At 41.7% G+C, this 12,484-nt stretch overlaps 1 protein-coding gene across 3 annotated transcripts in view; it reads left to right on the forward strand.

Annotated features, from left to right (window-relative positions):
- LOC116038592 (potassium voltage-gated channel subfamily D member 2-like) overlaps nucleotides 1–12,484 on the forward strand; it is a 32,968-nt gene that overhangs the window by 18,300 nt on the left and 2,184 nt on the right. For 2 of the 3 annotated variants that reach the window (XM_031283106.2, XM_031283105.2), the window contains exons 3-6: nucleotides 8,910–9,072; nucleotides 9,513–9,611; nucleotides 10,516–10,614; nucleotides 11,587–11,807. In XM_031283106.2, coding sequence (XP_031138966.1) covers nucleotides 8,910–9,072; nucleotides 9,513–9,611; nucleotides 10,516–10,614; nucleotides 11,587–11,807 — 582 coding nt within the window. The remainder of the gene's footprint in view (nucleotides 1–8,909; nucleotides 9,073–9,512; nucleotides 9,612–10,515; nucleotides 10,615–11,586; nucleotides 11,808–12,484) is intronic. The other variant, XM_031283107.2, reaches the window with a different exon arrangement.

Consider the following 12,484-nt stretch of genomic DNA (forward strand, 5'->3'; position numbering starts at 1 on the left):
ATCAAAGTTAATCTTGCACCGTCTGCTCTGGCACTGCAGAGCACTAATCTGCTGTCAGTGTAATGAGGCTCCTGGACCAGTTCCCCTTTCCAATGCAGAGGCACTAATCCGCAAGAACTTTCACGTTTTTACTCTCCTTCATCACCTGACCACACAACAAAAGGTCACAGGGGTCACTGTGAAATCTCATGTGGTTGATACTAGTTGATCATTTGCATTGATCCTTATGTACAGCATGCGCCAGTAGGAGGCAAGTTTGGTCCATGGTGAGGAGGAACAACAACAGAATACAAAACAAAAACAACATTATGGTAAACTCAATATTTTTGAGATTTGAAGAAGTCACATTGGACCTTAGGAAACTGTGATGAAGTTTGTTTTGTTTTTATAACCTTTTTTGGGCCAAACGATGATTCAAATATTTGAGAAAATGATGGCCAAAATAATAATAAAAAAAGTAGTTCCTAGTATACATCGAGATGACTTTAGGAATCTCCCTTTAAAGCTATAGACTTTAGACAAATAATAATAGCATTTATCAACTGCTTTGTTGGCAGAGTGGACGCATGTTGTGACGAGTAAACTGATCTTGTAAAATAGCCAAGGTGCATCTTTAAGAATGAAAAGTAAGAACATCCCAAAGTTAGAATTGGGTTCACAACTAGCTTAAATTGCAACATGGTGATGACTTCACTCCTCGCTGTCAATCAGTAGCTCTGACTCAGAAAACAAAGCTATAATCAAATCCCCACATCAAATCCTAACATATTACTGCAGTGTGCCAAAATTAGGTACAATTTCATATAAATGAGGTTTATTGACCATGAATTCCAAAAAATAAGGGTAAAACTAGTGGTGATAAATTGGAATGAAGTTGGCTAGAAGATGTTACACAGAATTGGGTGATCATTTAAACCATATGCTTCATAAACCGGCAAAACAACAAGTGCATGGTGGACGGCATAAGACAACACAAGGGTTACACTTTTATATATACTTTTATTTACACTGTTATAGTTTTATTTATCTATAGCGTGCATGAGCTTCTTTCACAGACGAGACTATGTTCTCACTCAGGAGAGGTGTCATACATAACTAATGCTGCTATTAACACAGATGTTTTTCTTATTGGTCATCTATAAATGTCAGTGATTTCACCTTTAATCCCACCTCATGTGAGGTAACTCGCCACCTGCTTGATCAAAGCTTTCTGTGTTCAAGATAATGCCACCACTCTCTCACCCGCGTACCGATTAACCTATGATGAATATGGAATGAGTTCATTAGCATAATCGCTTGAGTGTCTGATGATTTCATTTTATTATCACGTTCTCTCATAATCCATAGCTCTGGCGCCCCTTCGTGCTTTCAACCCCTCTTTCATGTTCCTTTGCCCTCCCCATTCAGCCACGAAGCAGTGTAAATGCATTATCAAAGTATTATACTGACGTTATGGGAATATATTTTTTAGCCCCTGGCTTTCTAAACTAATGTAAGGAGGATGGCAGAAATCTAAACATGGAATGACAAATTAGACTGTGAGCAATGCTTGACTCAGTTTACCTAGTTTCATCATGTCCTGACTGATTGAATACTTGCATCATCCAGACCTCCCTATGACGCACACAAAATATTACTCTCACATCTACTGTGTGCAGGATAGCATACTACAGTATTTGATGGGTCCATGTGGATACTTAACCCTTGTAAAAAACTTCTATTAATACAGAACAGCCATTCATCTTGTAATTAAAAGAAATTGCCACAAGGAATTGGTTGTAATCATGACAATGAAGAGCTGAAGTAAATGTGACTTGGCACATAATAGCAGTGGAATAGGGCTGTTTTTTTGCATAGGACAGCAGTTGTTTCTTAAGTGTCAGCAGGTGTACAGTAGACTGAGAGACTGGAGAAGAGCAGAAGAAAAGAAAAATGTCAAGCAGGGCTGTGCTAGCACTGCAAGATAATAGAAAAGGAGGAGAAAAAGAAAGAGAATGAAGCGTTTCATCTCCATCTCATAGTTAGAGGCAGACAGGTCCAGGCAGAGGAAGGGTGAGTCAAAGTCAAGAATGGAAGAGCGGTAGAGAAGAAAGCTTTTTATCATCCCTGACTCTTAAGAAGATCTCCCAAATGAGAGAGGGCGTGCATGCTAATGTCAAAGCTGCGGTGATAACTAGCCGCCTGGTTTCGCGGGGTGAGGGTTAAGCTGGGATTTGGAGGGCTGAGGGAATACATGTTTGATATGTGAGCGAGAGAGAGATGAGGTGCCTTTGCCAAAGCTATACGTGAGGGATTATTCTATAGGGTTTATCTGTGTGTGCAAAAAAAGAGGAATTTAACTGGCCTTTATTGGTTCTGTGTAGTTCCTGAGACTCCACGATGAACCTCCAGCTGGAAGATCAAAGCCACATTGACACTGCTGTTTCCTTGAACTTCACATGCTAACCTTCAGCTCTACCCATCGCCTTTCACAAATCTTCAGAGACTGAATCTCAGTTGGACTGGGGAAAGCATGAAAACGAATCTCTTACATCTGCTCTGCCCTTCATTTTACTGTATTTCAACATCCAGTCAGAGCACTGTAGTCTGTGCATTTTTGTGATGTTCACCTATCTCAAAGTTGTCCTTCCCTGTAGCTATTGTTCGCAGTTGCTCATACTTGAGTGCTCTGTTTTTCCTACCACACGTATTACACCAGGCAGTGCGGTCATAGGCTTCCTCCTATCTCTGCTTTCCCATCTCCCCATTATGTTGTGTAGTTCTGCCAGCCTCTCCTTCATTCCCTTATCACCTGCAGTGAAAATCTAGCAGGCTAATCCCAGCGCCTGTGGGATTCCCCCCTCTATAATGATGTATATCTGAGGGATAGCATCAGAGCAGAGTCCTATCAGCCCACACACTCTTAATCCCATCAGTCTTTGGTGTCCAAACCCAAGAGAGGTAGCGTTTTGGATGTTGTGCTCCCAGGCTGCAGCCAGAGATGCAGTGCAGAACATCAGGAATGATACGTGGTGTTTAGGGATCATGTTGGAGCTCATGTTCATTTATTGTGCTTCTGATTCTTGAAACCTTGTGGTGTATCTCCCCCAAGGATTGTATTGCAGTGGTACATACTGTAGCCGTGCCACTGCATTGAAAAATTCCTGCAGGGTGATACCCACCAGTGATGCTGCCAGTCTCTCTGGCATTACACAATTTTATTTTACAGTCTGTTTATGGTGGAGATAGATAAATACAGAATGTGCTTAATATTTCAACATGCTGACCAAGAGCACAAAACAGATTTGCATTTGCTTCATCAATAATATAGATTTATGGTACACCAGAGAAAGTTTTCCTTTACTTACCCTTGTTTATCTGTAAATGCAGCAGTCTCTGTTTGCTGCATTTCTCTTTTCTTACTCTGTGGTCAGATTCATGATGCCTATTGGCACAGAAAAGAACGATCATATAGCCTTTCCTTTCTTGTTTTTACACACTCAATTTTTTATGAGAGTTCTTAATATGACACAACAACCCTCAAGACCTCTCCTCAGTACTCCATAAATCTTGCGATCTTCACAAATACACCACAGAAAATTGATATCTTCTTGTCACTCATGTTAGTATGCCTCATGCTGACATGCAGGCAGGGTAATCCGTTTTCTTCAGATTCTGAGTTCATACTTGTATGAGCATGATGGAGTTCAGGAGGAAAATTACATTTTTTTGATACATCTATTATTTAACTGTCAGCAAGGATGAATATTGTGCTCTTTCAGCCTTGTGGAGAAGGAACAGAGAACCGTCTTGTCTTGAAGCATTGCTCCATTTGCTCCTTGTCATGACTCGTAAAGAAATGGAGCCTTTCTCGGTTGGTCAGTGTAGGGCTCCATCACTTCTATGTCAGGTCCTCAGATAACATTTTAATATTGTGTCCACTCTGACACTCTTTGATCCTCTGCTGTGGCTTCACATTTTACATCACGTCAGCAGGACATCTCACCAATTTGAAGGGTATCCAATACTTCCTGACCTTGCCACTCTCCCGTTGTCCCTGCACTCTTTCAATGCCTCTCTTTGTCATTATCAACTTTTGATTGGTACAGTCAGTGACAGTATCGGAGTTTCAGGACAATTGACAGGTTTTGGTCTCACAGGTTTGGAGGGCTTGTCTGTGCTGTACAAACCATTGAACTATGAAACTGAGTGAGTGAATTACCTCAGGAAGCACTGATAGGGAGCTCGTGTGCGATTGGATGGTTGGTGAAGGAAAGAAATCATGCCTTCACCGAATTATCAAAGACATGCTGATGCAGAAAGCATGTTTGGAATTCACTAATCTTGTCTTTTTGAAATGATAAAGAATGCTAAAGCCGTGTCAGACTAAAAGTGGTTGACCTTGACATTTTTTCCACAATAAAGTGCTTTTTAAAATGAATTTCTTGTTTTAGCATCTCAAAGAGCGTTTCATAGTTAGTCCACTGTGACACAACAGGCACAACAGATGCCAGTGAGTCCAGTGAATGTGCCTCACAGCGATTTCCCTCGCTTGCAGATACTAAGAAACAAACGCAGAGTGAGGTGCAAATTTAAATCAGTCTCATGGAAGAAGGTGAGATTAAAATTAATTTGAGATTCAGATTATCTGATGGCAGGCCCCTGAGCAATTATTGGCATGAAACAACGTATCTAGATGATGCATGAGATAGTACAGTGTGCTTAATTCGTCTTGATTCTAATCAGCTGACGAATCAAAATGCTTAATGTATTAATCAAATTAGTTTCATTCCTTTGCTTCTCATTGAAATATCAAAGTGGAGTAGATCAAAGTGCAGTTTGATGAGATTCAATGTCTTTACCATGACGGATTTAATAGAACGTCACTACACAGTTCAGCAGCTCCAGTATCTTTATCACAGGGTTTTCTTCATTTGAACACTTTGACCATCATCGCTAACATCAGTGGAATCAAATGTTGCAAGGCCATTCCTTCCCTTTGCTTTTATTATTGCACGTTACTACAGTGACTTCTGCAAGAGGCGACTTAATTTCACGGTAAAACCAAGGAAGTGGAAGCTAGAAGTAACATGACAGAGGTGCCAGTGGATGATTGGATTTTAATGCTGGTGACAAAGCCCTCTCAGCTGAAAGATCTGCCACAATCCTTCTTAGATTCTAATTGTCAGCCCTGCTAATCTGTTGGCGTTCATCTCAACTGGGGTGTGAGTTGGTGGGACAGAAGGACAAAGTTTAGACCTTGATGATTACATCAGAAACTTAGGCCTGTGCTCTCCTCACTTAAGAGGGGTTTTTATGTAAGTGTTGCCTTTCCCCTGCCAACCCCCAAACTCTTTGATAGGTTGGTTTATTTATTTGCAGCAGATGCAGCAGTGCAAATTATCAGATGAGGTCAGACTTTACAATTTAGGCTCCTGGAAATATTTCATTTCATTTTGTTTGATTCAAGAAAAAAGAAAACCTGCCCTGTCTCTGAGAAGAGAAATAAACAAATGACGTGTCTGTAAAGTCATCCAGATTTCTTTTTTTTTCCTTCTCCTTCGCTCGCTTCCCACTAACCAGATGGCAGTCAGATTTCAGACACAGGGTTCTGGAATACAATCAAGGAACAAGATTGCTTGTTTAGGAAGGGGGATTGGTTTAACTAGATGTCAAATTAAAGGCCTCTTTACACACGCATGCACACACACACACACACACACACACACACACACACACACACACACACACACACACACACACACACACACAAGCGTATGTTCTTGTGACTACTTGTGACTACACATGTGTGTGTGTGCATGCATGCGTGTGTGCGTCGTGTGTGTGAGTGTGTGTGTGTGTGTGTGTTCCTGTGTGTCCAGGCGTGTCCATGTCTTTTGGTGTCGCCACTCGCTGTGAGGCGGTGAGGTCATGTACAGAAATCTGTCTCAGAGCACCCCCTGATGGAATACCACACCGTTTTTAAGGTCAACCGCACAAACTCTGCCACTGGTTAATACAGGGACTCATGAATGTTTGATTGGTCTATTATCTGAGCCGGGGCGGGGACATTCATCCCCCGCTTCTAGAATTCAAATATTCCTTTAAGTCTGACATTTCTCACACACCGTCTGAGGCGAACCCCCAGTTTCCGTCTGTCTCACTGCGGCGGGCTTCATCTGCAATGCTGTCATCTGACTGTAGGACAATTGTACAGAATGCGCTGTTTTTAAGATCGGTGCGAGTGCGAGCGCAGTATGGTTTCAGGTGGGTGGAACTGGGGAATTGATACTCAGTCATTCCGACACTCCTCTTCCTCCTCTGCAGGGTGGATAAGGATCTGGCCATCCATCTTTGTGTCTCACCCATGTCAGCTCAGGGTAGCAAACGTGGGTACCTGGTAGTCAGAGACAACAAGAACAAAGCAGCAACATTACTTTAATCTCTTGTTGCTGCTAATTCCTGCCTTTGCCGTCATCCAGGAGGCAGAGCTTTGTGCATCTCAGCTTTCCCCATATGAACAATCCATCACTGTTAGGGTTTCTCTCCAGAGTGTGCTTGCTCCTTTCTTTTTTCACCTGCTCACTGCTTTGCTTTCAAAAGAAAGGACCACAATTTATTGCATTCCACAGATGACTGTTCAGACATATTTTTACATCCAGCAGCACCTTGCCTCTCCTCCCATTAGAATAAAACACATGTGAGCAGTCACCTTTATGTGAGAGAAAGCTTTGCTGCATTTTTTATGTGGATCTCTTAATAAGTTTTCAGCAGTACATCCGGAATCTATAATGGACACCTGCTGTCAGGCTTCGTCGGTAATTACATAGGAAAATTACTTGACCTGTAATGAACTGTAAAACAAATGACATCTGTGTAAGATTACGCAACTCGAAAGCAAACTGTTGTACATGAAGTCCCATCAAGCATGATATTAAAATGTCCACTTTTACATCTTTCCGCCCAAGCTCTGTAAAAGCCCAGGCTATTGGGCCCAACGTGATGGAAACCTGAGGCTAATGACTCAAGCAGACGGCCGTGGGCATTAGACAACTTAATTTATGAAAAAGTCAACCTCCCGTGTAGCGATACATTCACATTACCCTGCCTCAGTTGAGAGACACGCGGCTGTCACAGCCACTGAGCAATGCTGATGTCCTTTCCTACCTGCATTCATCTTACTCTCAGGAGGTAATGGTCTTCTCAGGTCATTTGCGCATTAGGGTCTCGATCATTCATCTCACCCACCTGCAATCCTATGGATTCATATGGATTGCAGGTTCTCAGCAGCACATAGAGGGAAGTTTAGAAGACAAGGAAAACATACATGCTCTAAATCATTTATTTGCACTCTCTTTCTAAAGTCCCAGTGCTGCCTGTGGCCTAAAGTGTGCAGATGGCTATTCATGAGCATGCAGGTTATGTTCATATGATTTGTGGGTATAATTTGCTGTTTTGTGCCTTGAAGAAGTCAGGGTTTATTCTCTAATTATTTTGTGATGTTGAATGATAATCACCTTTCTATGTGGCAACAGATTGTCTAAATGCAGCAAAATGTTATCAATGTTATTTTTGTTAGTTTTGGTGGTATTGGCTGGTAAGTGGTAGAGGTGTTTAGTACATGTACGAACACATCTTAAACACTGAAATTCAAAACCAACTTAAACTGAACCAGCTCTACTGAATCACCATTGTCACAAACACATCAGTAGCTTTTAGTATATTTAAAGACCACAAAGCCACAGAAACAATCACAATACGATAACATTGTCTCACGTAGTTGGCTGCTTAGCCATTAACCTTACCCTAACAGTGTCTGTATATAGTTTTGTACTGAACTGAACGTATAAGTTTGAACCAGCAACATACAACAAATGTTACTACTGAACAGAATCAGTGCTGAACATTGTGTCACTATGAACAGGGATTGGTTCATCTACTGTTGTACGCACTGAAGTGCATTTTAATGGTATTGCAAGTTCTTAGTGAAGAAAGAAATCACGAAATAACGAATAAACGAAAACAATTCAAAGCAGGGGTTTTGTAATTTCCACCTCTAGAAAGCAGCACTGGACATGTCGGCAAATGTAAAGAAAGTAAGATCATGAAGACAGTTTGATTTTAGCTTTACCTTGAACGCAGACAGGTCCGACTGCCTGATAGAAGACAGGCACATTAATCTATTTAATGGGGATGATTCAGTCCCATCTGACATATGTACAACCATTAATCTGCTCATGCTGAATGTAGCCTGTTCAACATTTGTATAATGTTGAAAAATGTCGTGCTTGTGCTTGTGCACAATTTCCAAAGAGTAGCTTTTCGCTTTATCTCGAACATAATTGTTTTGATGGTTTCACTGCATATCTGCATTCACTATTCAAGGTCCATTTTGATGTGGGAAGAAGAACAAATCACACGAGTGCCTGTTACTGAGGCCCACACATTCAAAAACCTTTTCTCCAGGGTTTCGCATCACACTGTTCCCTTCCCATTTTGCTTTGACTTTATGTGATACTACTCCCCGTATCTTTCTCAAGCTGTTTTGCTTACAGAGGTCACAGGGGATACGTTGCGCATTTGGTCATGATGTGAAAGCATTAGTCGGTGCCAGCAGGTGTGTAATTATATATGAAACAGGGTTTTAAAAGAGGAACATCACGATGGCATGTAGAAAGTAGGCCAGGAAGAGGAGACTTCAGAAAAGTCCTATTTATTCCTCACCCACTTCAAATGTGTGACTTCGTATTTTAAGTTGTGAAATAATCCAAGGTCACTTCAACTATTTCAAGACTATTAAAAATAACATTAAACAGACAACAACTTAACGTGATGAAACAAGCCTCCAGGGCGGATTCTTTCAAAGGAATTTTTTTTCTTCTTGTTTTTCTACACAGTGTGCTCACTGTTGTCTGTTTTATGTATTTCAGGTATGGTGACATGGTGCCAAAAACAATCGTGGGGAAGGTGTTTGGGTCCATATGCTCTCTGAGTGGGGTGCTGGTCATCGCCTTGCCTGTCCCTGTCATAGTGTCAAACTTCAGCCGTATCTACCACCAAAGCCAGCGGGCAGAGAAACGGCGAGCCCAGAGGGTACTTACTCTCCCCCTCCCACTGCCTCTCTCTTCCCTGTTCTCTCTATCTCTCTTTATTTTGCTTCTGTCTGCCTCTTTCCTCTGCCTGTCTTATCCGCACGTAACAGAATGACAGGGCAAACACTATCTTCCAGAATATTAATTTTTTATTGTGTTTCTGTGTATTGGGTGGGCTCAACTTCCTTGAATGTATTTCAGTGGGAGAAAGAAATAAGAGAGGGAATGACAATGACTGAACAAATGATCTTCAGAGTATAGTGTCAGCAGCTTTTCAATAGCAATATGTGCATTTCTTTCTAAAAGTGTTTGCTAAGGCAAAAATTCCTAATCATAGAGTTAAGCATGGCCTCTCCCTACTAAATACTGTGGCTGCCAGAGTCAATTAGTGTGACAGACAAACCGTCAGAGGCTAAAACAGAGGTCTGTTTTTTCAAACAGAAAGCTCGGCTTGGTAAAATCCGCGCTGCGAAGATTCGAGGCACTAATGTCTATATGCGCTACAAACAAAATGGGCTCCTGATCAACTCACTGGAGGAGGTAACGGGACCAAGCACCGGCTTGGGGGCTGACTGACCGGGGCCATGCTGACGCTTGCATGCCGCTCTGCTCGGGGGCCATGCCACCACACACTGGGGAGGGGGGGCTGTTCATGCTGTAACACAGGGACTGCTGTCATTCCAGTGCTTCAGTGTATTTGTCCTCTCTCTTACATCACACCTCTTAGCTGCAGCATTGACATGCTTCCTCAACACTCTCTTTCTATCCAAACAGCAGGAGGGCCAGGCAGGCACACTTGCCTTCTGGCGGAGCACAGCCATTACAGTCACACTAACTCATGACCAAGCTCGGCATGTCTGTCCAACAGTGTTTGGAGGGGAAGGAGGGAACCAAAGGCTTACTGGACAGTAGGTTGCCTATGGTGGCTGTCTGCTCGGCCCGCATCTCCTCTAAACTCTGTTTATGATCTGCTGTGTGTTCTGTGTGTTATTTCTAGAGCATCAAGGTTGTAACTAACATAACATACCTTCCATACCAGAGCTGTGCAGAGCTCCATCAAAGTGTGTAGTGTTGTTGTGGTCCAGAATCTGTGATGTGTTTGGTGCAATCTGTTCGATCTGTGTCTAAGTGTGCCACTGCTGTTGCACTGAAATGAGCTCTAATTTGACTTTTTTGGTTATTCTCACCAAATCAGAGAAAGAATGGTAAAACCAGCAGTCAAACATGTAGTCAGCCACTGTCTCTATGCATCTCTAAAACATCCCCATCTCACTAGGTTGTCAGTAGATTGGCTGCCGTGCTACAGATCAGCATTTCAACCCTCAATGCTTTGCGTACTCTCCACTACATCACAGAGCTAGCTGCTGCCTGAGACTATGTTTCTATGTAAAATCCAAACCTGTTCATCTACACTGTTGTTGTTTTTTACTTTGTGTGTTCCAAGGCCTCCAAGGAGGCAGGACGAGCCTTGGTGGCGAAGGCCCCCAGCCCTCCTTTTGAGAGCCAACATAATCACCTGCTGCACTGCCTGGAGAAAACCACGGTAAAATCTTTTTTTTTTCTAAAACTTAAATCTCACTTTGCCACTCACTTTGGCATCTTTCATTCTCATTATCTTGGTAACAGACTTTAGACAGTTTGAAATAGCTCACTGTGAAAAATTGTTTATTTTATGTTAAATTGCATCACTTATGTCTGTGCTGTATCATCATTAGTGACAGTCTGTTACAGTGTGTTGCAAATTGAAACAAAGTGAGTTTTTTCATCCATTCACAAACTGTACACAATCTATTCTATATGCAACATGAGTTAAAAATAGCTGTAAATGGGGCTGGGAAATGTTGAGTCCCCTCGCCAGCATTACATGCTAAACATAACATGACTCAGCCAGCCATTAACATTATTCCCTCCAAACAAAGCAGCATACTTCATTTTAACACTATCTATAATTTTGAGATACAGTAAGAGCCTCTTTAATGCTTGGGTGTGACATGAGTTCTACACTCCAAACCCTGCACAGAGACATGGACAGGCAGTAAATCATTGTCCCTCCTTATAGATGATCCTCCCCCCCAGTGAAAGGCTTGCTGGTTGTCTGAGAAAATATATTAGGTCTCTCATGGTGTGCCTTATAGATGGCAGGAGTGACAGAGGGGAGGTATAAGAAAGGAGTCACGATGCATCTGATTCTGCGTAGTGTCACTCTGCCACCTGCTGGCTAAGCCTGAAACACACTTGAAGCCTGACCTTCAAGTCATTCTCATTTGTCACAGTCATAACAGTTGTGAATGTTTTCACAGATGGCACTTAATAAGAACATCTGGGCCAATATATTTCTATTCCCTTGATGATTCATTTTCCAATTATTAAACAATTTTGCTGTGGATTCTGTTCAGTCTGTTTAGTCTTTACTGTGAAACATCTTTAGTCATTATTTAGCAGAGCCAATCATTGATGTAATAGAGTGATTCATGAGCAACATTGAATCAAAATGTTCCACCGTCTTCCTCTGCAGAACCATGAGTTTGTGGACGAGCAGACGTTTCAGGCTAACTGCATGGAGATCTCTGTGATGAACAAGTCAGGGTCTCGTGCGTCCTCGCTGTCCTCGTCTCCACACGGCCTCAGCTCGTGCTGCTCTCGGCGCCACAGGAAAAAGAGCAGCTTCAGCCTGCCCAGCACAAACAACCAGGAGCTCAGCACCATACAGATAAGAGAGAGGCCTGTGGCCAACAGGTAGTATCTCAGTCTAGCTCTTTTGTCTGTCTCTACATCTCTGTCTCTCTCAACTCACAAACACCAAATACACAAATATGCATGCACACAGCTGCTCCTCGCTGGGAAATTAAATCATGGATTCATTTATACAGATATATAAACAAGTATATATTATAAGGAAGTAAGAAAAAACAACATATTGTTACTATCCAATGAAAAATATCTCCATATTTAGTTTTTAGGGTTTCAGGTAAACAGAAGGTTCTTTTGTGGATTCTGACATTTCTCTTAGTTCTTAGGTTGAATGATCGAAAATGCTTTGTCATGAACCTTTAAACAAAGCTGTTTTTTCTTATTTAATGAAATGTTTACATTTTGGAGATACATGTTTTGATTGGACAGTGACCACATGTAAGTTCAAAGCAAGTGTGACTTTTTGACATGTTGGGTTTCATAAGTGAGGCACTTTCACATTGCATGTGATAGTCAAGTTCAGCCAAATTATTTATTTATTTTACTTATACCTCTACCTCTATTGGTATAGTTTTGGTTTTATTTATTTATGGTTGTCTCTGGGATTTCTGCTTCCAACCAAAGACATTAAAAGTGAATTCAATTGTGTTTGTGGTGCTCAAAGAAAAATAGAAACATGTCCCATCACTGTTAATCCACAGACATTGCAGTTTTCAGTGGAA

This window comes from Sander lucioperca, chromosome 7 (assembly GCF_008315115.2).
Source record: "Sander lucioperca isolate FBNREF2018 chromosome 7, SLUC_FBN_1.2, whole genome shotgun sequence".
In the NCBI taxonomy this organism is placed as follows: domain Eukaryota; kingdom Metazoa; phylum Chordata; class Actinopteri; order Perciformes; family Percidae; genus Sander; species Sander lucioperca.